Genomic DNA, 25,445 nt, shown 5'->3' on the forward strand with positions numbered 1-25,445 from the left:
CAAACGCACCAGAACAAACTGACTGAGGGTGCTGACTGAGAGTTTCATTTTCATTTTTGAATTTATTTGAATGAGACAATGCATATTAATGAACAGACAACCAGCGCTGTAAATATGCCGGATTTAGCTCAGAGCCAATTTCCATCCACAAAAGGGTACGAATGGAGATTGTTGTAAAAATACATCGGGATGCATGCAATTAAAACTGAGGGTGCACATTTTAAAATGAGGTTGCAATAAACTCTTAAAGCACCCCTGCCACACAGGGCTTGTCTAAGAAGTTTCGTTTTATATTGTTTCTGATATTGGCTATTAATCTAAGGATTTCTGTCAGTCCTCCTCACCATGCGCACACCAAGGTGCCCAGGATAGAACACATTTAGCCTTTTAGGCAAAGCCTGAATGTCCAACAGATAGGTTTAGTTCTCAACAGCCCTGCGCTGTTGTGCACGCACCAGAAAGTGAGCCCACTTTGCAGGGGTCTCTAACCATGACCGTGAATGCCTGTTTTCAGAGTTAATGATTTGCGCTTTTACTAAATGGTCAGTGAATAATGCCTGTGATGAAGAGGGTAAATTACAGCCTTGTTGATTGACGTAAGTGTGCGCGCCGTGGAGCGCTTCTCGCTGTATCCGGATGTGACATCAGCATCAGGACGAGCGCGCGGTGGCGGTCACCGGGGCAACGCGCGTGCTGCAGTGACGCCAGCCCTGAGAGGCTCGTGGTGAGTGGGCGTGACTCGCCACTTTACTCCCTCCCCTCGCCGTCAGTGTGGGCGGGCCTCACGCAGAAACACGACACCCAGAGGACGGAGCGAGGCGCGGGGGGAGGAGAGAGCTGCCCGAGCCGTGCGAGAGTGAGTAGAGGCTAAAAAAGTCTGGAAAGAAAGAGAACCACAAGCGGAACGTTAATTTCTGTCAAAGAACTAGAAAGCTCGGCGGAGAAAGATGTCAAACAGCGAGGAAGATGGCACGGAGTGAAGGGACTCTGATCGAGGCAACTTGTTTTGGATAAAGCGAAGGCTCCGAGTTGGAATTGTGTCCGCTGCTACAACTTGAGCAGTCTTCACAGCGCACCTACTATATACGGGACGGGAGGCTACAGCAGGCAGAGGGGTGCTAGCGGCTCAGCTTCGGGGGAAACCCAGTTGAGTGGGCGCTTCGGTTGGAGAGGAGGAGAGCGCCGAAGGAGCAGCGGAAAGCGACAGCGCGCGCCACGGCTCGAGAAGAACAGCGCAGAAGCCACTAAAGTTTTTTACCTAGTTTTGACCAGGTTTCCCTCCGTATGAACTTGGGGAGGAGTGGAGCAGAGTGACTTTGTTTCCACGAGCAACTTCGTGGAATTCTTCAAGTTTCATCAAACTTCACCCGCGCGCTGCTATAACAAGAGTGAAGAATGAAAACACCTGGAGACAGTGGTGAGTGCTCCTATGACTTCCCCTATTGTCTTTTTGTTTACTTTGCGTGTTTGCTGGCGTCGGTCACGCACGCATTGGCCCCGCTACCATGTTTTGAATGTAAACACCTCCATGGGCTACCTGTTGGCTCTCTGGTTCGGATGCTGAAATCTGGTGCAGTTTTGCGCAGTGGAGGAAGTGGTTTAACTACTGTACGGTTGTTACAGCGACATCCTCCGTGTCACCCTGACAACCCCATTTCACAACCGAGCAACTCTAGCAACTTGTTGGAGTCGGTGTGGATCGTTTATTAATGACCCAAAACTTACGCGTATTTGTTGGGCGCTTAGCCTGTCAGCCTGTGAGACAGAAGCGAGGAGGAGGAGGGGGTTTCCAGTAGTCAGCTGAGGTCTGCGTGCGTGCGTGTGTTAGTCTAATTCCTTAAATGCTTGCATAAGTTTGTTCTTGCCGTCTTCTATAGAAGCCCAAGTGATTTTTATTCAGAAAGGAGGAAGCGGAATCGACTTTGTGCCAGCTATGCAGTTTATGATTGCAGTAGCAAACCACTTCTTGTAGACTCCCCGTCACCTAAATCCTATGTCTTTGGGGTTAAGACTATGTGAGATCGTGCAGGCAAAAAAAAAAAGCAACATTGTTACCTTTTGTGTCAAGTCTCCGAATAATGACTTACTTGACACTTGTAGCGGTTACTGGTGGAGAGCATTTGGCATTGGCCCATGTGGTGTGACTGGCTAACTGTGTGGGATCCTTTTCCCTCTTGGGACCTTCCCCTCCCTTCCCCCACCCCTGTCCCCCCCCCTTGAATCCCAGTGCACCCAGCCTTCGCCCTCCAGTCTCCACATTCCTCCACACTCTGGCCCCTCTCCTTGCAGCAGCAGCAGCAGCAGCAGCAGCCATGACATCACACATCCCACCACAAGTAGGCCTTTTATTCCAAGTGTGCCACAGCCAGCTGACGGACTGTTAAGGAATTGGCTCTGAGATGATTCCTGCCTTAGGTATACGGGGTGTAGGTCAGTCTGTGCTGTGGGACGCTTGTTTGTCGTCTTCGCGGCAAAGAACATGAACTTTTTCCCGCTGTACATTTGTTCCCTGCTTGGTGTGAAGACGTTTTCTCTCGCTAAACAAGTACATTTTTCACACTTCCAAGTAATGTTTTCGACAACAAGTTTCCCCACAAAGGATGCTTACATCTTTATCCCTCCACTTAAAGTCTCCGGACAAAGCTGCTTCATACAGGCCAGTTAGTAAACACCGCGGCTATTATCTAACAACAGACAGATCTCCTCTTGACTGCACCTTTTGAATAGTTTTAATCATTGAAGTGTGTAATCTCCCGAGCTGATCTTCTCTGTTGGCAATCAGTCCAGTTTTAACCCTTAACCTATGTAGGGTGACTAATTCGGATTGGACTCATTTCCAGGATGTGAAAGATTGTAAAGATATAGGATTTAAAAAAAAAAAAAAAAAATGTAATCATCCTTCCTGGGACCCTGTGCTATATAGGATTATGTCGCATACGGCGAGCGGCCGCCTGTGGAGGTTCTTCATCAGCACCACGTCGCTTTTGGTGTCACATATGCGGTGATCTATTAGTCACAGAAGACAGATGCCCTTCATTAGTAATATTTTGTTGTATTCCCCGTCTGTTGTCTGAGATTACACATTTTCATTCCTTTTTTTGTACTTTGTCAATAAAATGTTTCCCCGCCGTAAGCCGTCTTTCTGTTTTTCGGAACATTCTAAGCTGTCTTTGTTTTTCTTGTAGTTTTTTTTTTATACTTCATGTTGTTTTAAAAAAAAAAAAAAGCTCTGATGTTATCTGCTCTTTTTTTACTTCACAGGTGGCAGACATTTCAGGGCCTTCCATAACCTTAACCTTATCTATACAGTGCCAGAGCAAATAGTCAAAACAAACTGCCCAACTTATCTCTTTTCCCGGTACCATTAAACAGTACCCAGCCCTATCCTCACTTTAACTTATACGCCACTGTAAACGACGACGCTCCTCTGTCAACTATTAGCTCACACATTTGACACAACTCACTGTCGTAGCTGTCTCCCGACTTACACTTCGTAGACCAGCTTTTGTGCGCGGCCCCGTCATCTCCTCTCCAAAGGGTCGCAATTTTTCTCCTGCCACCTCTGTCACTGGCCTCTTTTTTTCTTTCTTTTTTTTTTTTTTTGATGGAATAAGGGCTGGTGTGCGTCTTTGTGCGCTGGAATTGCGTGGCGGGACCCGCGGCTCTGGAGAGGCCATTGTGGAGCGGCGGACAATGGTGGGAGTGGGGCAGGACTTGTGGGGCCGGGGACCTCTCATTGTGCGGGTAATGGTACAGAGCGGCTCATAGTTTGGTGGGAGCTTTGACAAGTGAAGAGACCACACTTCTCCTCACTTCTGTGTGTCGTGTGAAAAGAAGGAGCCCACTTTTCATTAGTCATTCAGCTACGTGGGGAGTTTAATGATGATTGCGGTGGGTAACTACTTCTCTAGCTTGATTGACACGCTGAGGATGTGTTTTAGCATTTACACCCTGTCCCACCTTGTGATTTGGCAGGGCGGCCGACAAAAGGGTAGCTGTGAGTAAACAGAACATTTCTCTTTCTCTGTGTGGGTTTATGTGAGCAAATGTGACCATATGTCTTTCAATCTCAACAAGCTCTGTGATGATAAGCAGAGCGATTAGCCTTATCTGCGAAAACTCCCTCGCTGTGCTGACCGCAGCAAAACCACTGCCTGCTTTATCCCAATACAGTTTTACAGGCGGGTTTATGGGACGGTGTCCTGCTGTGATCAGGCTCAGCCAACAGGCTCACTGCTTGCGCCAGATGACGTTCCACAAGAAAACTGTGTGAGAAAGAGGCCAATCAGGTGAGGTATTTCCAGCTTGGCCTGTGATTGTTAGTGTGAACATAAGGTATGCATTACGGCTGGCTGGTAATAGCTGTAGCTTGAGGAAGATTTAAAAAAAACTTTGGTCAACTAAGGTAAGTTAATCTGTTTCTTGTTAATCACATTGAATAGCAGCTCGCTGTCGTCCAATATGTTCCCACACAGTTGAAAAAGAATTGTAGTCACTTATTGTAAAGCGCTATATTTTGTTGGCAATCACAGGAGTGGAGTTTCTCAAGTGCCTCAGTTCACCCTGCACAATTACACAAACCTCTTTCACTGCTCATGTGTGATTTTATCAGAGTCTGTAACATACTGCTGGTCTCGTATCGGCTTTAATACAGACCCACTTCTAACACAGAGCACAGGGATGCTGTTGTGGGCCGCTCCAATGACCTCAGCTCTACTGCTCTGCATTTAAGCACCATGTTTGTTCTTTAAGAGTAAACCTGTTGTTTATTGATACAATGTCCTCAGTTGTGCCACTTTTCTTTCTAGTGAAGGATTTCGATCACAGTTGAAAAGATGGAAAGATTAGTTGGTGCAGTGCAGCAACACCTACAGCATCTTTAGTTGACGCGACGGTTTGTGATAATAGTTTTGATATGCCTGTCTGCAGTGACAAATTACTTCTTGAGTGGAGGAGGGGCTCTCATTGTGGAAATGCCTGCATTTAGCCAGGAATGTGCCCAAAGTGAACACTTTGCTCAGCCAGTTGACACTAATAGACCTCCCCGCCATTAGTCCTGCTGTCCTTGACCAGAGGGATCAGAAGGCCGTGTCCAGCGCTGGCTCTTCCTGACTGCTGTCCATTTCCATCTGACATCTCGTTTGCCCCTGCCTCTGAAAAACACCCATCATGCCACGTGGATCATCGGCCTCTGCACTAGATTGCGGTGTGTAAAAGCCCCCATTTAAATTTCACTTTTTACGCTGATAACATAACAGCAGAACTAAATATGCCTGCAGGCCGTGTGTGCATCTGTTGAACCTAGTTTTCCTGCGACGCCATTGGCTGCTCGGTCACATCCCGACCCCGATATTGATTATATCGGTTATCGGTCAGTGAGGCTAATGGCATAAGCCCGTGTGTGTCAAGCCAGACGGACCTTTCGACGTAGAGCTGTAGTGGTTTTGAAGAGGGAGAAAAAAAAACTCGAAATGTGCACTGTCTCACACACACTGCTGCTTTTTATTGGAATTCTTGGACCTCCCACATTCCTGCTTAGAAGGTTAATAGCTGCCGGCTGTGCTGCATTACACACAAGGGGGAAACACAACAGTTCCTATCTTCATAAGCCTTTTCTGTTCAAACTTTGTGACTTGCAAAGGCATGTGCTGAACTGTTCTTCTGTGCGTACTTGTTTTTAGAGTAGCATATTAGTCAAACAGATTCAAAGTTAGAACAACAAGCGGCTTTGAGATTTGTATTATATAATATTCGCACAATAAGGGACAGTTAATAAATACAAATCTTTTCAAGTGATTTGGGAAACTCACAATAGCTTTTTTCTGGTTATTAAAAAATAGCCATTGCTTTGAATAAAATAAATAACACAGATGAAAAAAAAAAAAGGTTAGATTACTCGGTTAACTGTGCAGGTAATAGTCCAACAATGTGTTGCAACATAATCTGCAGAGTTTACCGGGCCACATTGTTGCAGAGGTGCGTCAGAGTTTGGTTTAGAGCGCCGTGGTTTTGTCAAAGAGTATAGAGTGTGAATATGGGGTGTGTGTGGGAGAGGGGGGGGGTCTGTGTTATGTTTCAAAGTGGATAACTCATGTGCTCGTACATGTTTGCCGGTCTCATGGTGTGCAGAACAGCCTCTCGGTGCTGGCGGTGCTACTGAAAGTGATCTGAGGCGGTGACATGAAGCCCGGGTATCCACACCTCTCTGTGAGCACACGCACACGTGAGCAGCGGCGGTAACTCTAGTCTCTGTCGTCCAGAGGAGACATTCAGTTCAAAACCTCACAGGACAATGACCTGCCCTTTAGCTTTGAGCCCAGAGTGTCACTTCACCAGTCATCAGAGTATAATCACTGTACACCGCGGGGACGGGACACTTAGTCCGTCAGTCACCAAGCTGCTGTTTAGATCTGCTGAGGGTGCGCTGAGTGCCGGGGTGAACTCCGTCGTCAGGTCTCATCACCGTGGATGTCTGGGATTGAGAAAAAGAGGGATCATCAGCATTAATATCAAATAAAGTCAAGTTATTTATGACTGACATTTGTGTCTGTGACTTAAACAAGTCTTTTGTGTTGCATCAGCTGTAACCACACATGCATCTATCCTGGTCTGTGGCTTCCACACAGCGGTATCTGATAATCCCTCAGTGATGCCAATGCTCCCGACAGTGACTGTTCTGTCCAACGGTAGTCCAGTGTTGTAGTGTATACTCCTAATCTACTTAGATTAACTATAATAGTTCTGGTCACACTGAGGCCGTTCTTACAGTAAGGGATCAACACATGGTTGGGCTGCCACTCGCAAACAACTGTACAGTTTTATTTATTTTATTTAGTTTAACTTCCTGCTTTGATCTGACAAAAGGTGTTTTGTTAAGAGCTGGCAGTTTGTTGCTTTGTTAAGGTGATAATAGTTTTTGTTTTTTTCTGGCTGCAAACCCGGAAGATCTTTTACAGCCTACTTGCCTTGATGTCCTGTCTTTCCAGTAACTGTGTCGTGTTGTGTGTACTGTGTAGCCAGCCACGGAGTCCCAGGCCTGAAGTGCAGCGGTGCTCCTAACCTCTCTCTAACCTCTTTAAGACTGGAGCAGTCAGCAGACACTCCCTGCAGAAAGGCAGCAGTGTTTGAATAGTTCCTCTGGCTATTTTTATCTGGGAATCTGCCGCTGTGCCGGACCCTGGGAGCGGGGGTGGAGGGCAAATATCTCGTCTAATTCTGGACGATGGGAAGTCACCAAAAGGGCTGGTGTGCCACTTGCGCAGTGCCGATATTTTACAAATGTTTGTGTGTGGTTGTCTGTGTAGGGCATTGGAAATCCGTCTGGCGCCACACGAAACCTTCTCTCTTGTCACTCCCCCCCCCCATTCCTCGCTACTTTTCCCTCCTCTCGCTCCACCCTAAGTCAGGAATGCAAGATCACGTTCAGAGCTTTCTCTTTCTTCTCGCTATCTCCCACATTACCTGGAGTCTCGGGCTGCGTTCCTGTCCGGGCCTGCTCCTTTGTACGTCATTGCTCAGTTTGAACTTTGAGCCTTCTCTTTACAGTAAGTGGCTCAGAGTGTTATGTGCGAGCACTGCTCACCGACTACTGCTTGAAAACGTGCGTGGAGTTTTGTTTCTCCCCCGTGTGAGCAGTTCAAGTGTTCAGGATCTCACAATGCTGACTCCCCACCTGTTGACGCCCTGAGGTGCTGAGGTGTTATTGATAAAAGAAAAAGTCACTGCAACCACAACAGAACTTTGCGGATTGTGGAAGCTGAAGAGAGTCCCGAAGTGTATTCTCATTCTGCTTTTTAATTGGATTATAGTCTATATATAAAGCTTTACATCATCTGGGGACACAAATAGGTCATTATGAAATAAACTTTAAACTCCCTGCCTTTAAAGTCAGACGGAGCCACGCGTGGGCCCATAATCTCTGTCATGCTCTTTCGTTTTGTCTGTTAGACGTCCCAATTGGGGAGTGAAACCTTTTTAAGCATCGATTGACCCTTCCAGCCCACCACGCTCTCCCTGCTCTCACTATCATCTGTGTGTCACCAATCCATGGCCTAATACCCCAGTGGCAGCTCTTCTTCCATTAACCTCCTCCTCCTCTTTCCTGCTTCATGTCACCCAACACTTGGCCTGTGTCTTTCACCAGACCACGCGGTTTACCGCCCAAACAGGACTCCAGATACAACGTGGAACTGATTCGCCAACATTTGTCTCCAATCCATCCATCCATAGCAGGAGCAGATATTACAGCGCTCAAGTTGTAGAAGAAGAAGTAGCACCATCCAGAGTTCCGGTGACATTACAGGCCTCCCTGTGTGTGTGCTGAACATGCGCTCGTTTGTTTGGCCGAGTGAAACCGGTCGCACTCACATCGGTTCAAAGTGCATGTATTTTCTGCCACGTAAATGTCCCGTTTCCTTCCTCCTTGTGGGCTTTTTTTTCCTTGGGTTTCCAGGCGTGTGCGCGTCAGTCTGTCCAGTCTGTGTATGTGAGCGCGGCCAAAGACGGTCTGAATAATGCATCAGAATCATTGGAAAAGTATTTATAGGAAAGCAGCGTGATTAAAGTTTAATGCTAAAGCCAGCCATCAGCGCTGCGCATCATGCTGTGTGTACCATATCCTTTTCAATCACCGGGTCAGAAAGGTGCTTCGAAAAGTGCCCATGATATCCCACTTCCTTTAATATTGAACTTTTCTTTCCTGACGAAACAACTGTAACTAATCTATATTGAAATATATCGATTACTGGAGCTGATTGAGCTTTTTCTTTGTTTGATATTTTTTTCCAACAGTTTTCATCTTATAATGATGGAAATATAAATATGGAAGGTCCATTTTTTTTTTCTTCTATTGCGCTCTTTAAAAGAGTAGAATCTGAAAAGCCAAGATTAACATTGATCCGATGTGGTAACACACTGTATGTCATGTGTTAGTATTTGTTTAGTAGGTGACATCAGAGCTAAGCAGCTTGCTTGCCCAGCCCCCTCGCAGCGTTCGTGCACTAGTGCCTCTGTACAGTAGCCGCAGCCCGGGTCACAATAGTTTTATCCATGTCCATTTTTAGCATCAGATGTAGCCCAGTGAAATTACATAACCGGGCAGTGCATGCGGGTGGGCGCACTCGTATATGTCGACTCACTGTACTGCCCTTGTTGTTTTAGGGGATTAGACTGTTCATGAAAGGAGCAGCGAGCAGGACCCCTTGACCAGTCATCTGGCAACAATCTCAGCAATGCTCGGTTAGAAATCTTGGATTAATAATGGAATCGGACTTGAACTTTTACTTATTAAATCCGTGACATCGGCAGCTCTTCACCGTCTAAATATATTGCCTGAATCAAGAGTTGAATGTTTAAAGTGCGCTTGAAGAGACTCCTTCATGTGCTTGACTAGAACGCTGTTGCTCAAGTCCTGACCAGAGCTATGTTAGTGCCTTACTGGAGAGTGTAAAATAGTCTTTCTGGAGATGTGGGACTGGGTTCGGTCAATGTTCAAATCCCAGCTGAAAAAAAGTTTATTTAGCTGTGCATATGACAATTAAAAGTACTTCATCTGCTCTATATATATTATTCTTCTATTTGTCTTGTAAATTTAACCTTATGCAGCATAATTCCAATATATTCCTGTGCTCTTTGAATGACTTTGTGTACAAATTATGCTCTAAAAAAGCCTCTACTACTACATTTTTTATCAGCAACTTGCGCTTTTGTTAAGCTATAGACTTGTGAATTATCAGCATACAGATTCTAAAAGCGAAATGTCGCATGGTTAGCCTTTGTATGGTGCATATGCTATACGACAGTACTTTTGTGTGTGTGTGTGTGTGTGTAACCTTGGAAACTAGCCTTTAGAGCTGCACTTACAAAACGCCAATCAAGCATTAAGCATTTCAACGTGGGAAATCAAACCAGTGAAATGAAATAGAAGTCCTTTGGCATATGTTTTTCACGCACAAACGTTTTTTCGAGACCACCTCACACTCTTGTACCTCCGCTCCCCTCCTCTTGTCGGTGTGTAGGCGTCATTTTTGAAAGGCTTTTGTGCTCTCTGGCCCAAGTATTAGCCGGGTCCCGCACTCCGACTCTCGCTCTTCCTGAGATTATTGCAAGTGAGTCAGCCGAGTGAATAAAGTATCCCGAAATGTTTACTCAAATAAGAGTAGAGTGGCTGTCAACAAGTTATTTTACTCAGGTTCAAGTACAAAGGAGGTGACGCAAGAAAGAGTAGAGAAGTACAAATAATACTGTGCTACACCTACAAGTTATTCAACCACATGTCCTTGAGATGGTGACTGAGTACCATAGAAAGGAAAAGGAAATGCAGTTTGATTAGCATTTAGCCATAACAAACAAATTCTGAAAGATCCAGATTTTTTTCAGCTGTTGTTTACCCATCGACCACATTTAGGTGAGGTGGCAATACTTTATGAATGTACAAACCTTTCAGAGTTTACTTTAGATAAGAATTAGCATATAAAAGTGGCATCTGTGCTAAAAGCTAAATCACATCTCATTGAGTTTCTGCTTTTTGTGGGGTCGGAAACACATGCAATGCCCACTAAACATCATCTTATAACATGTTTGTGGTGAATAAAATGCCATGAAGCGGGCATGTCATATCTTGCAATGCTTTGATATAGGGACTGGGGTTCACCTTTCATTTGTATGGAAATGGCACACTCAATCCAAACAGGTCCGGTAACAAATATGCGCATTTATAGGAACAGGCTCCGATAGCTAAAGGTTTCGAAAACTTTATGGATCATCAATACTATGCCTACCTGCACATCTTTCCAAGTATGAGCTGTCATCTCCGTTGCTTAAAATAAAATAAAGCATTGTTCGTGTTTAATATTTAAGTAAATTCACCTCAAACTACTTGGGCAAAACCAGTGAGAGCCGACCTTTGTGTGTTTAAAACGAATACAGTAGTGGTGATGTGGCTGTTGGGCCTGTACCTACATTATAAACACCGTCAGGTCAAACGTGTCGGCCGGTCTTTACTCAAATAAAGCGCTCTCATTTTATTAGAGTTAACAGTGTTTCGCTTCACTACTTCTTAGCACCGCAAAGCTCTCCTTGATTTTCTTTTTGCGGACAGAATTAGGGAAAGCAGAGGCTCGCGTTACGGTTTAACTTGATTTAAACAGTCCCGCTTTGCCCTATTGCCCCGGACTGCGCAAATGAAGTCAGCACTTTTTCCCCCGTCTGACCTGATTACTGTAAATAAACACCTCGTTGAACGTAAAGAATCTTTCCAAATCAGAGCTCGCTGTCGGTGCCCCATTTAAGTGGAGGAAACTGGTAGGTGCGCTTTTTATAAACTGAACAATGCGGCTTTTGTCATCGTCGTTCATGCCGCGCTGGTCGGAGTGACTGATGATTACTTAAACCAGTATATTGCCTTGTAATGGTGTAACCACTCTTGTGCATTGAAGCAGGTCTTATTGTGGCGAGGTGTCTGTAGGTGTGTCATCAGCTCTGCCTTTGTGGAGGTGTAACTCAAAGCCGCTGCAGCTGTCACCGGACGGGAACCCCCGCGCTACCGTACACCGCGGACAGAACATCCCGGCCCACGTGAAACGGCGCCGGGACAATGGTATTAATGCCCCGTGTCTATCTATCCAGCCCGTATGAAAGTGTCCCTTTGTGTGGGAGGGGGGGGGTGCGCTCCTTTTCTTTCTTTTTTCTTTTTTTTTTTTACATCCCGGCACACACACGGCACACAAACAGAGGTAGCGCCTCATGTTATGAGTTCCACGAAGCGGAGGTAATTGGCGTGTGTGTTCGCCCGCCTCTTACATAATATCATCCAAGCACCGCTGCGGCAGAGGGGAGAAAGTTCACTGCTCGCTTCTTTGCCAGTCGCTCTTTTAATTTCCTTGAACTACTTCCTTCCCTTTGCTCGTCCATTTATCTCTCTGCACTTCCCCTTTTTCTTATCCGGCTTGTGTTCAGCGCACCTGCTTTAGGGGGAAAATTCCCACTCCCAGACGGAAATGGTTTGCCTTTTGATTCTCATAATATATTTTCTTGTACTTTTTAGTCATGATCCCTTAAAGGCCCTAACCATAACAAAAAAAGAGAGATTAGTTTTATCAACACCTAAAGAACAAATCAGTTGCAGGGCATCCACACATTTCTCATTCTCCTTGCATCAGTGTTTCTCATCAGGGAGCAGTGACTGGTTATAGAGGAGGTAATCACTTGGCGAGGCAACAGTTGGACCTCAGCCGGAGCCTAAATAAAGAGTCCCGTGTAGCTGTGAGTGCTACAGTGACACTGACCTGAGGTTGGCGGTGTGCTTTTGTGCATGTCTGGGCCCAGGATGTGTCAGACTGGAGCGCCTGCCTCTGGCTGTGCACACCAGCTGTGACTGTGCGAAGCCTGAGCCAGTCGGGACGCGGTGTTTGTCGATGGTCACTGGCATCATGTCGCACAGAGAGGTGCACACGGCAGCCTGATGTAAGGTCGCTGCTCGTTTCTGCATTTTCTCTCAAGTTACATCATCAGCTTTTCTCTCACTCTTTTCCCCCATCTCTCCTCCCGGCGCTTGCATAACATACAGCTTTATTTGCTCCAGCTGAGGATCCTAATCTTTCCCACGAGGCAAAGGGCAAACCAGGGGAGAAGAGGAGCTGCGCTGGCTGACCTCTCTAACCCGTTTGTGTGCACAGTCCTGTTAACTCAATAACAGCACCAATTAGTGGGACAGCAGCCAGGGCTTTGTTTACAGCAGCACATGCACAGCGTGGCAGTCTGCTGCTCTGTTTGGCTGTTTTGTATTGCTACAGAGCTGGAGGAGCATGGTCTCCCCTGGCTATACTGTGCTTTTAAAGACACGAATCGTGGCGCTTGCTCGTGTAATAGCATCGGGATTTACAATTTTCTTTTCAACAACACCTTTGCTAGCCATATTTGAAATCAATTCCACGTTTCTGTAATATCAGAGCGGCGTTGCTTCCATTTGTTATCTCAAAACAGTGGCTTTTGCGCAGTCCATTCACAGCAGGTGCCACGGACACATGTGTCGTGTAACTTTCTCAATCTCCCACGGCGGTTGGCTGGTAGTGACGTCCGCGCGAGGTGAGAGTTATGTAAGGACGATCACACTGCTTAATCAGCTTTCAGAGACGTGCTTAACAAGCTGACCAAGTGGGCCGGGGTCAGTGGAGGAGAGAGGCAGCCAAGAGGCAAAGGGCTTAGGGCTCCAACAATACTGTAAAACAGGAGCGGCAGAGTCAGGCGTGAGGGCTGTTAGAGTGAGGGAAAGTGGTGACAGGCAGTGACGCGGCATGTGGCTGGTGGCCCCTGTTTACGACGGGATAAACATACAGAAAACAAGCTGTGCCTGGCCCGCGTGTCCCCCCTGCGTCCACCCACCCACACAACATCTTCAACACTTACTCCTCGCTCGTTTTTACCATTGTAATAAACAATAGATTTGTCCTCCTGTGTAGATAAATGTTTTTAATGGACACTTAAGATATACTTTAATTAATGATCATGTCTTACTCAGAGCCGGCCAATAAAAATAACAACAAATGACCTTGCATTATTCATTCACTCCACACTTAAGCCACCATTGGAGCCACACCTGCCCTGGGGTAGACTGACTGACACTAGCCACTTACACACCACATTCACACTGCCAAGGAGGAGGATTTCTTTAAGGGCACAATGACAACGAAGATTTAAACAGCCATCCTTCCAGTTATAAGAGCTATCCGCTCTACCATCTGAGCCACTGCCGCCTCTATATCAACTCCAACTAAGCAGCATTATTGGTCACATACATTTTTGGGGAATTGAAATGGGATATTCCGTGCCACGCACTCCGTCCATCTTACTCGACTTATTCTCACTTGACCTTTTATGTTGCTTACTTTTTCTTATCCCTCTATTCAAAAGACACGGCCCTTACAGAGTGGCCGGCTTAAGTGGACAGAGCTTTTTCCTCTGGCTAAAATTAGCTGCAGTAAAAGAATGGCAGGAAGGCGCGCAGGGTTGGCCGCACAAACGGCCCGGACAGGGAGATGATGGGCCACTGCAGCAGTAATAGACGAGGAGTGCAGGAAGGAATCGGCTGATGGGACGCGATGAAGTGCAGGGTATTTTCAGTGCTGTTCACACACATCGCTGACGCACGGGAAACACAGAAAGGGCACAAGCCTCTCACAGATTTTGGCGTGTGTTTCTGTAGCGGGGTTTTGGTATCATAGGTATATTGGAAATAAACAAAGAATTAGATGATCTTTGAGTCAGTCACAATAAAGGGTCGGGAAGGAGCTTGATTTCGTCTTCACTAATCACTGTTCATCCGGAGTCCTGACAGATTTCCACGGCAGCAAATAAAGGAGACACTGGGACACAAAATCCTTTTCGTAGTCCCTCTGGGGGTAATACAAGTGTTAATGGGATGATTGGAGGGTCTTTTCATCTCCCTCTGGTGTCTCTGGCCCGAAAACCACAAGTGCAATTTCCCTGCCACCGAGTAGGAGTCACCAATACACACTAATGGAATCACGAAGAAGAAGCTAACAGGCTAACGGGCAAAGCTAACTTCGGACTAGCGCCACTTAAACAGTATTTACAACCAAGTTTGAGTGAAAAAAATAAAGTCCATTGTGTAATTGGATGTACAATAGCCCTCTCTCCCTTTGCCTTCTGTCTATGACTCTCATGGACAATGAGTGGTTAAAAAAACGCAACATGCTACGACACCTGCAGTGGCGCTTATGGCCTCTAGGGGCATGAGCTCCTGAGCACTGCTTTAACTCACTTTGGATTTCAGTTCACTCTCAAAAGCATAGACACTACCAGCGTTTCACTTTCGTGCAAAATAGCAATGGAGTAGTAGCAAAGGGGTGGGAAATTGTCAATACATTTCTGGAAACTTTCAATTGCCAACCCTCATCTCCATAGGGAAATGCGTTCTCTGCTGCATTTGACCCATCCTCAGAGCCACCCGGGCGGCCTGTAGGAGCACTGAGCAGCGGCTGTAGATATGTACCAATTTTCCCGCGTTGCTTTTTGTAACATGATGCAATTATGGTGTCTAAACTCGCCATCCCAATTCTTGTAATAATTAGCCTTCTATTAGCGCCCTCTCCCCGCTCGCCTCCCTCCTCCCGTGCAGCAGAGGGGTGTTAAACATAACACGCTCCGTTGGCAGGCTACGTCCCCTGTTCACTCAGCACCCCAGGGCCCCTTTCAAATGCCAGGCCACCAACCCTCCTCTCAACTTCTCTTATCTCTCCCTTGGCGATACAGTGCATGTGTTTTGGACGGGGGCATGTTGACTCAGCCAACAAATAAGCCGTTAATGTTGGCATTCACACCAGTGCCACTATGATTTGGTTGGGTTGAACAAAAATACTCACTGAAAAAAAAATTTATATGTAAAGATTAGGGGAGTAGCGTGACGAGATAAACGTGATTCCCCTGGGCCTGTTACCTGCTAAACGCCCGCACTCTCACGGCGGCTTGCACTAACATAACTAACACACATAGTTTTCTCTTATTAAAGGCGCTATACCTTTTTTAGTAGTGGAATGACATTTATATTGTTCTCCTTTAAGTGTATTGTAAACATTTAGACATTTGTGGGAAAAATACTGTGCATCTGATTTTAAAGCATTTGTATCAATTTCATGAACTCGCAGGCAATAGTTTTCTAGCCCGGGAATACCCATGTTGCTTTGTGCGCTCGAATCATTTCGAACCACACAGCAGCCTGGGGACCATGGGCGAAATCTTTGCATGGATTTAGGGACCAATCACAGAACGAGGAGGGACGGCAAGATGATGACGCACTATTCGACATACGGAAGCTTGTAGTTTGTTTACGGATAATAAAAAAAACGTTTATTTGCAGACCCACCGCGACGCCATCTTTCGATCAAGCTTTAGACAGTGTTCTACATAGTTAAGCTCGAAAGTTTACATCGGATACAATTGATACGATTGGCTATGGCTACATGCAGATGCATATGATAGACATTCGCATCGTCCAATAAACGGCTATGGACGATCGTAAACCACACCTCTCCTACGAGAAAATGAATTGGTGATCCCAGACTAAATATAACCTGTGATATTTTTCTAGCATTTCTGTGAAAATGACCCTGAAAAGTGACCCTGCAAGTTGTGAAATGTGCCTGTAAACTTGTATATAAATATGTTAGGAAAGCTAGGATTGAGTTTGGACCACAACTAACATTTCAATTTAATGCCTTCCTTTTCCGCTGTTTATAATGTTCTAGACGTTATTCACAGGTTTCGCAAATACCACTTAGACGGTGTTAATGACTCACTTATTCTGATCATTTGCAGTTCGTTCCTGTTTTAGTTCGGTTCAAGCTCAAGTCCAGTTGAGAGTTTCTCCGAGACTTACTTCAATGTCTGATCCATATCCATCCTGCCTCACTGTGCAGCGAACATAATACTGGGTTTCAAAAAGGTTGTGTAAGTTCACAGTTTGTGGCGCTACTTGGTTCGATTGCGCCGCACTCTTGTAGCTGCATTGATATTTGTGAAATGCACTGAATCAGCTTTAAGAACGCCACAAGTGGATGTGCATCGATGCTGGAGTTGTTTGCCTCGTTTCTTGATTGTCTTGGTCTATTTACGGAAATAGCAGCGAATGCATGTCATTTACTAACACATAACACATGCAGAGCAACAGTTTACAGCAGTTTGCAACAACAAGCAATAGGAACCTTAAAGGTACACTGCATAACATTTTGGCCTATACTGTTGCCGGCAAAACAAAACATGTTCCTAATGAGCAGTTCAACATAGGAAGTGCTATTACTGCAGTGTGTAATACAAGAATGGATTTGGATGAGAAACTAACCTGTTTATATCCCAAATTCTACTGCCTTTTGTCACATCTCCAAGGAAACGAGCTGGAGACGTACCCACTCCTGGTAAAGTTTACAGTCATATCTTAGGAGGGGTGAGCCACATCAATGTTTGTTTGTACATTTATGAGGTATTTTTCAATGGTGAAAATATCTGTCGTAAAATAATAATGCTTGTATTTCAATTTTATTTATTGGGTAAAATTCCACACGGTGTGGCTTTAACTTACAAGTTCAGTCAGTTTTGTTCGACATTGCAACTCAGTAAATGTGTAGTTAAAAGGCCCGGATTGCCCTGTTTATCACAGCGACGCCTGATTTAATTTCCACCCTTACTTAATAGTGTCTTTCCCGTCTGAGGCAGCGATCAGGTGTCTGTCTGTGAGAACGTTTAATCCGGTTTGGAATGTGCCTGAGACGCTCGGCGGCCGCCCTCACTCGTGCAGCGCTCATGACTCAGTTGTCTATTACTCCGTTTCATAACATTGTTTATTTCATAATGCCGTAAGGACGGGAGAGAATCGACAACACGATGAGCCAGTGCGTGCACGCAGCTCTCCTCGGAGGCCGCTTTGCCTGCTTCAGAACGGAGCTGTTACGCAAAGGGTGAAGAAGTTCGGTCTTCGCCCCATGGTTATTGGCCGCGCGCACACTTTTGCAGAACTCCGACTCCTCACGACTACCTGTTGCTGGCACGTCCATCCCTCCGACTTTTCTCTCCAAACTCCCCTCTCTCCCCGAGTCCCTCGTTCGTATTCGAGTCCATGACCCTGCCTCGAAGGGATTAATTGCCATTTTATGCTTTTATTATTTTTTTGTTCTGTTCGTTTTTTTTTTCTAGGGAGAAGGGGGGGGGTTATTTTTAGGCCTTAAGTGTCTGGTTGCTAGGAGACGATGTGAGCGGGCGAGAGAGGGAGAAAGGCAGCAGAATGGAGAAGAGTTTGCGTTGCGAAGGCTGAATTACAAACACGTTGGCGCTCTGAGTCAGCGCTGACGCACACTACTCACATAAATAAAGACTCACACAGGCTGTTTTAGTCCACAGCGCTCATTGTCGACTTGTTTTTCTGGTTTTTCGGTGTCTATTCACCACGCTCCACATGTGTCTCAGATATGTTTTTTTTTTTTCGTTACCTCAACGTGCTGCACACAGGCTGTCACCTGCACTAGCCGACATGCGAGAGTTCAGACTTGGACTTTGAGGTTGCAATTAGTAAATCGAAACAACTGCAGTGATTTTAGACAGCACAATATCCTTATCCTAAACGCAGCTAAACTTTTTCATTTTCTTAATGCATGTGATTCTTTTTAGTTCAGAATACATTATGGACATTTAACACATGCAACATGAACTAACGCTTGGACTATCAATCACAAATATGATCACAATACTCGATATTACTATTATTTTCAAGTTGTGAGTACGCTGACGGTCACATGTCCCACACCCCACTGCACTTCTGTGTATCCATAGACAGTGTAAGACATAGGCACGGGGCAGGGACCTTTTCCTGACAAGTAACAAATGTTAATACTGTAAGGGCTTGGCTTCGCAAACCTGTTTCTTTTTCAGACTCGGATCTGTCACACTTTGGCACTTCCTACATTCCAAACGTGCTATTTTGTTCTTCATTATTAGCCCATAGCCGTGACATCATAGTTCCTCAGTCAGTATTGATAGGTAGTAGTCGCACACCGTATCCAAAGTCTGAACAGAGTAGATTAGGCGAAACTTTTTATCACACTTGTCTTGAGCTTCCTGTTCCCGTAAGTTCCTTTTGATTTCAGATTTGTGTGTTTGTGGAGATTACACATGTCTATCGGAGCGGAGGTGACATGCATAGACGCGCTCACAGGAAACAGATCTGTTGTGGTGGTGCATAACAGTTGCTCGCTTCCTGTCCCGCTGTAGTGGCACATTCCAGGAAACCACCTCCCAAAGGTGCCACCTCTCAGTTTGACAAATGCACACGCACGTATTTACAAATTTAAGCAAGGGCTCATTTACTCCACTGTGGCAAAGTCCTCCCCGTGACCTATTGACCTCATAAACACTTCATTTTGACTGGACTCTCTGACCCTGAGGTCACTGCAGCAAAAGGAATACACTCTGGTCTTTGCAGTGCACCACACCATGCACTTCATTGGATGATCCTCTAAAACTCTTTTTCAAAATAAGCCCTTTAGTTCATTGCTGTTTTATTATTGGTTTTCATAAATGTGGGCTCTCTGGCATGCTGTAGTGAGTGTAGGCACTGTGCTGTTGAACCAGAGGTCAGAGGTCAACTGGCAGCTCTCGAGCGCTTGGCTGCTGCAGTACATTAGCGGCCGGCTGCGAGCTGCAGAGACTCTGTGCAGAAGAAGAGAGGCGCCTGTGGCCTATAACACACGAGTGTTAGCTCTTCACAGGTTGCGACAGCTTTTCAGAGGAAATCATTAGATGTGGATTAAAATAAGATGTTTAGACGAGGATTCAAATCCATAGTCAAGAGGGAGAAGTCCAGTGAGGATGGAAGCGTCCTGGGAGCGCGGCGTGACTTTGGTGTGAGTAAATATACCTCCCGTCGCCCTGAGAGCCTGGCCGCTGACACAATATTATTCTGCTCTTCTTTACGCTCTCCGGGGAGACGCACAGTTAACTCCACAACCAGGCGCCTTGTTTACGAGTGTGATAAAGTCCAGTCGTCTGGCCCACCTGAGAGAGGAGGACATCAGCTGCAGTGCCTCCGGGTGCTAATGTGAGCAATATGGGGACTTTTTACTTTTTTTTTTTTTTTAGTCTTCCCCATGTGAAAAAAAAGCGACAGTGAGTCAAGTGTGTTTGTCTTTTCTTAGAGTTCCCATGTGCAGAGACCTGTGTTGGTAGTTACAGCGGCTGCGAGTGGATTTAGCCGTCCCTGTTGGTTCGGGAGAGGAGCGCTGGGTATTCAGAGCCAAAAATCAACTCTACTCTTAAAGCATACTCTTAACAAGGGCTCTCTAAAGTGGTCGAGCTATTATTAATTCAGGCATGTTTACGGCAGATGCACTCGTCACTAATGGGATGCAGATCATTTGTACTGCTAACTCAAATGTACTTTTTACAAGTCACAACCAGCTGCAAGCACATCAATAAGATGGTGTTGAGTGACAAATAATCATTGCTTTTATTCAACTGGAAGTTTTAGTTTTGCAGGCTTTTTAACAAGTCGTCAATAAACTACATTTTCAATTTGCTGGATTAGTAAAACAAACAAATTGGGAGGGGATAATGACAACATGCTAGCAGTCGCTGAAGTATTGCAGCATTATACCAAGTGGAAAGATTAACAAGAGGCTGAATGTTCCACTGGAGAGCCCTAAACAATATCTTAAATCACAATCCTAGCAGCGGTGGTGCTGGAGGGGGTCGTCAGAGTATCGGTAAGAGTCGCTCGCGTCACCGATAGGGGACACAAATGGCACGTTAAGCGGTGCTGACCATCTATCCTGTCCGGTACAAGAGCCGGTCTTGTTCAGAGGCAGATCCCCGCGGCCCGCTTGCATCTTCATTCCCGTTTACGGCTCCTCAGTTTCCAGGAAAAAAGACCCGCGCATTCGCAGAAGTGGAGGCGGGGAGCGTGGAGCGGGGATACATTTTGTCCGGTTACATCATGTCCATGCTCAATTGCGGCCCCACACTTGTGCCCTTCTCACTGCCTCCTTCAACTTCTGTACTTCCCCCTTTTCTCCTCATGGCTGGAGCGCATTCGAGCTCTTCTGAACAATAACCCGAGTGTGTCTTTCAGGCTATTTTTGGTCCCGTCAAGGCCAAAGCACTCTCGTCCGCTCTTCAGTGCTCTGGCTGTATGGTCGTGTGGCACTTGGTTGGACCCTATAGAACAAACCGCGGTGACCACCACCAAGAACGGTTGAGCAGCCTCGGAGGCGTGCTTTGTTCTGTGTGTTAAAGCCCTTGTGGCGTCCAGGTGCACGGGGATGCATTAACATTCCCAACACCTCCAGCGAGACCAGGGCTTTGAAGGAAAAAATGAGCTCCATCTGGATTATTTAGCAACAGTCGTTAAGTATTTTTATAGTCTACAGTTGTGACTTATAGAGCTCTGTCGCGATATAAAGGGACGAAAAGATGAAAGGTTCTATAACTTACTAGATCAATGAAATGAAAAAGAAGCAGTGAGTGGTGAAAGGTTTCTGCATTTGAGCATAGAGCTTCATTAAAACCACTGAATCAGGATATCAGCTCAGCCCTATTGCATCATTTGGTCCTTCATCTTGTGAAAATTGATCTTGAAAGACTCAAACAGAGCCTTGAATTGACTTTTACTTCGGACAAATCAACAAGAAGTTTATCGCTACTTTTTAAAACACACAATAATGTATCCTGTTACTCCCAAACACACAGAACTTTCTTTTAAACTAAGTCTTTAACTAATTTCCCTTAAAAACGTACAGAAGGTTGCAGATTCCCGAGCTAGGTGAATGCAATTCATGGTACAAGTGGGTCCATTATTAATCTATCCGTGGGTTTCAGTCACGTGACTTTTGGCTATTAAATTAAAAGAACATAGATGTTTTCCCCCCTATTTTTCTGTGGCAACGCTTCTAATTTGTCCTCACTTGAAACCCATGGACCGAAAGACTTGCAGATCTTAAAAAAAAAAACATTTCACAAAAATAGCATTCTGATAATCCATCGACCAATCCGTGGTAAACTAAACTTCAAGAGTGTGAATGTCAAACCGCTGAGCATCTTTAGTAACTCTTTCTGCTGTCTGTGTCTCTCCCCTACCTCGCTCGTATCGGCCTAATGAATTTTTAATGGACTTTGTGGGAAGAGTCCAGACACTTTGGGACTAAAGGGCTCTAGTTACCCCCCTCCTCCTGTTGCCAGCCCACCCTCCTCTGTCTCCTCTGTCCCGCTTCTTTCACTCTTACTTTCCCCATCTCACCCGGGGGCGTCTCTCATTGTCCGTTCTCCTCGAGTCTTGTGTTTCTGTCTCCTGTGTTCCCCCTCGCCGGCGCTTGGGGCAGTTTCACTTAGCCGTGACAAGGGCAGATCAGTGTATACCTGTGTACTGCCGCGCTAAAGGCATACTGCGTGTATCTTTTACACACAGCCAGGCCCGCTTGAGATCAGTAATGTTATTTGTCAAAATGCCTTTAGTTTTAGCCTTGGTCTTTTGGTGACCATTTAAAGATTATAAGACATTATTAAAACAAAAATCTACTTATAACCACGTTATGTTATACCCTCATCAAAAACATACCCAGAATTTGTTGTCACTAAAGACCCCTGCCCACTTTGATGTCATGTGGAGTAATCTATGAAGCCCCTCCCTTAGTTGTATAGTCTACACACCTTCACCAAACCTATTCTGATGCTGTCAGTGGCCAGTCGCTTGTTTCTTGGCCACTGTCATTGCTTTTCAGATTCATTTTGAACGTCTTCTTTTTCACAGCATCAGCAGGGACAAGAGTGCGCCCTCTTCAGGCATCTAGGGGTATTTTTTTGTAAGCATTGATGCGTAATATTGCCTTGAAATTCAAATCGTTGCCTCAGTTGCTTGCCGTTTGTTTCTTCTGTTCATTTACACCTTATTTGTCTATTAAAGCAGTACTAAGTAACTCGTGCCCCTAGATTCTATAAGCGCCACTGCAGGTGTCGTAGCATGTTGTTGTTTTTTTTTACTTTTTAATTGTCCGTGAGAGTAAATACCACGCTGACAGAAAAGACACAGGGAGTGAGGGATATTGTACGTCCAATAACACAATGGAGATGATTTTTTTCACTCAAACTTGGCTGTAAATACTGTTCAAGTGGCGCTAGCCCGCAGTTAGCCTATTAGCTTCTTCTTCGTGATTCCATTAGTGTGTATTGATGGCTCCGACCCGGAGGCAGCGAAGTTGCAATTGTGGTTTTCTGGCCAGAGACCCCAGGGGGAGATGAAAGACCCCCCCCAATCATCCCATTAACACTTGTATTACCCCCAGAGGGACTACGAAAAGGATTTGTTAAGGTAAATAAGTTACTACTTTAAAACATCCAGAAATCAATAATAGTATTTATACTTATCTTGAGTTAGGGTCAAAAAACAGAAACATCCCTTTGTGGAAAGAAAAACTATGAGAAACAAATAGTAGAGACAGACACAATAACCACTGCGCCGCACTCCTGCTTGAGATGCGCGTTTTCCACGCGTGCAGGATTGGCCGGGGCTGCGTTGGGTGAAAGCTGTGGGGTGGCGGCCAAGTGCAGCTAATGGCCGCTCCGAGGCCTTGGTCCCGGTGTGAAAGCCCTGAGTCGGCAGAAGGCCTGTTGAGTTGGCGCACGTCTGGAGCTGATTCGCTGATGCTGAGACTATGGGAGCAACTCCCGTCTCATCTCTCTTCTCACTCATCTGTGTAATCGCCCTGACCGTCTGTCTCGGCATCCCGCTCCCTTCGGATGGAGAAGCCGTTTACAAACAAATCTCCCGTTCTTTGTAGCGCATAGGTGTTATTTGGAGTTTTTCATCATCCTCGGAACAAGTTGGAATAATTCTCTTGACCTGTTGTGTGTTAGATTTTGAGTTGAGTTTATTTGACTAAACTAAACTCCTGAAAATGCCATAACTAAAATGAAATGTTGTCCGTCCGCTCTTGTTTTTAGTCGGGACTGAAAAATAACTGGAGATGAAAATGTAAGATTTGTTAGTAAACAAGAACTCCACAACCTCCTCACCACCTCCTCAAGAGAGCGCGCTGATGGAGGCGTAGAGTCGATATGTGTGTCACGCTGCAAAACTTTCAATGCACGAGTCGTGAGCTAAAACTGCTCTCTTATACTCCGAATGGTGAAGAGGCATGAATCGACAGTGAACAGGGCTGTTTTGCGCCGCACGAACAACATTTCAGGTGCTTTTGACTCGAGAAGGCCGGGTTCGCTTCTGTTACTATTTATTCAGGGTTTTTTTTTTTCCCTTTTATTTCTGTAACGTAATGAAAAGGATGTTCTTAAAGTTGTCACGTCAGCAATCCAAGAAGCAACTCGGCGGCTTTGGAATGTGGCATTGTTCGTGACTTGCAAACTATTATCCTGCCGTGAACCTGCAAGTGGGCCATTCCTCTTGTGGGACGCGGGCTTTGCCAATCTGTTTGCTTCTTCGCAGCTCAGCACCGTCACGTCTCGAGTCTGCTATTGTGGCCTCCTCTTTTCTCACTTGCGTTTTTTTTTTTTTTTTGTAAGTCCCCATAGGCCGCCGCTCCTCTGCCTCGCTAAAGAGCGGAGGTCGTTGTTGCCCTAGTGTGCTCGGACTGCAGCACATAGCTGAAATAGCAGCGGTGTTAGAAGTCTGTTAGGGGGCCTGCCACTAAGATCACACGGAGGAAAAGAGGCATCCGCACTCTTGAGGAGGGGAGGGTGGGGGGTGGGTGGGGGGGCGTGTTATAAGCAATCTGAGCAGGATGACAACAGACTACCAGACGAGCTATGATCTCATCGCTCCCTAATCCCTCCTCCACCCGCTCCCACTACTTCTTCTCCTCCACTATTGTCTCCTTCTCTTCCCACTCCACCCCCCCCAGGTCTTTTTCGCTCCCACTTTCTCATCTCGCCGTCTTCTCTTTCACTACTCCCCCCCCCCTTCCCTCCCCTCGCATCACATTCTGCCACCTGCCCCTCACTTGTCCCAAACTCCTCACCCCATCTCTCTCCCTCTTTTCTGTGGAAGCACTCTCCCCCGCTGTCCCAGGGCAGAGATTATAGGCACACCCCTATCCTACACCGGCCACTGCATTATTGATGGCAAGAGTGCGCACATGCTGTAATGGCTATCTGGTGTCACCCCTGGGAGGGAGGAGAGGAGCCAAAGAGAGGGAGAGTCCGGGTCACGGAGGTTAAGTATGGAGTGGGGGGGGGGGGTAGGTCAAACTCCCTGCTTTTATTTATCTGCTACTTCATCATAGAGGCGCGTAGTGTCACACAGCGTGCTTTTATTTCAATTCATGTTGAAGTTTTGGAATATAATAGTTTGGGACATTGTCATTGATGCATAGCAAGTGGTGAAGGTTGCCTTTGGATGTTTTTTTTTTTACTTACAAAAACACTTTTCTGCAACTTTTTGATGTCTTTGATGTGCAGAAGATTAATTTCCCCCTCTGTAAACAATAAAGTCCATTCTATTGATGGAATTTAAATGTGTCTCCAAAGTCAAGCCAGCGTAAAGGTTCTTTCCAAACATCATTCCGGTATTGATTCCAGTACCGTTTTGATATTATTTAGCTGAAACAGTAATAGAAGCGTTTCAGAAATGCCCCTTATCTCGACTGTGACTGGGAAACCTGACAGTGCTGAGGTATTGAGAGCTGATGAAACAGTGCGTCGCTGTGTGATAGTCGATCAGGGTGACTCAGAAGAGCTCAGCCTGGTCGTACTGTGAGGCGGAGAAGGACAAAGACACCTGTTCTTGCTCTCAGCATTCCTCCGAACATAATCCGCGGCACATCCACATTCACACACACACACACACACACAGTGAAGGACCTCTGCTGGTCGTCCCCAAAGCGCGTATCACATGGGCCTTTGATGTGGAGGGTTGACAGGTAAATTGACAAGCCGCGCTA

General features: G+C 45.9%; 1 protein-coding gene across 1 annotated transcript in view; it reads left to right on the forward strand.

Annotated features, from left to right (window-relative positions):
- The first annotated feature begins 618 nt into the window (after positions 1-618).
- erfl3 (Ets2 repressor factor like 3) overlaps positions 619-25,445 on the forward strand; it is a 40,406-nt gene continuing 15,579 nt past the window's right edge. The window contains exon 1 of the mRNA XM_079561401.1: positions 619-1,417. Coding sequence (XP_079417527.1) covers positions 1,396-1,417 — 22 coding nt within the window. The 5' untranslated portion in view covers positions 619-1,395. The remainder of the gene's footprint in view (positions 1,418-25,445) is intronic.

This window comes from Gobius niger (genome assembly GCF_951799975.1).
Source record: "Gobius niger genome assembly, chromosome: 8".
Taxonomy (NCBI): domain Eukaryota; kingdom Metazoa; phylum Chordata; class Actinopteri; order Gobiiformes; family Gobiidae; genus Gobius; species Gobius niger.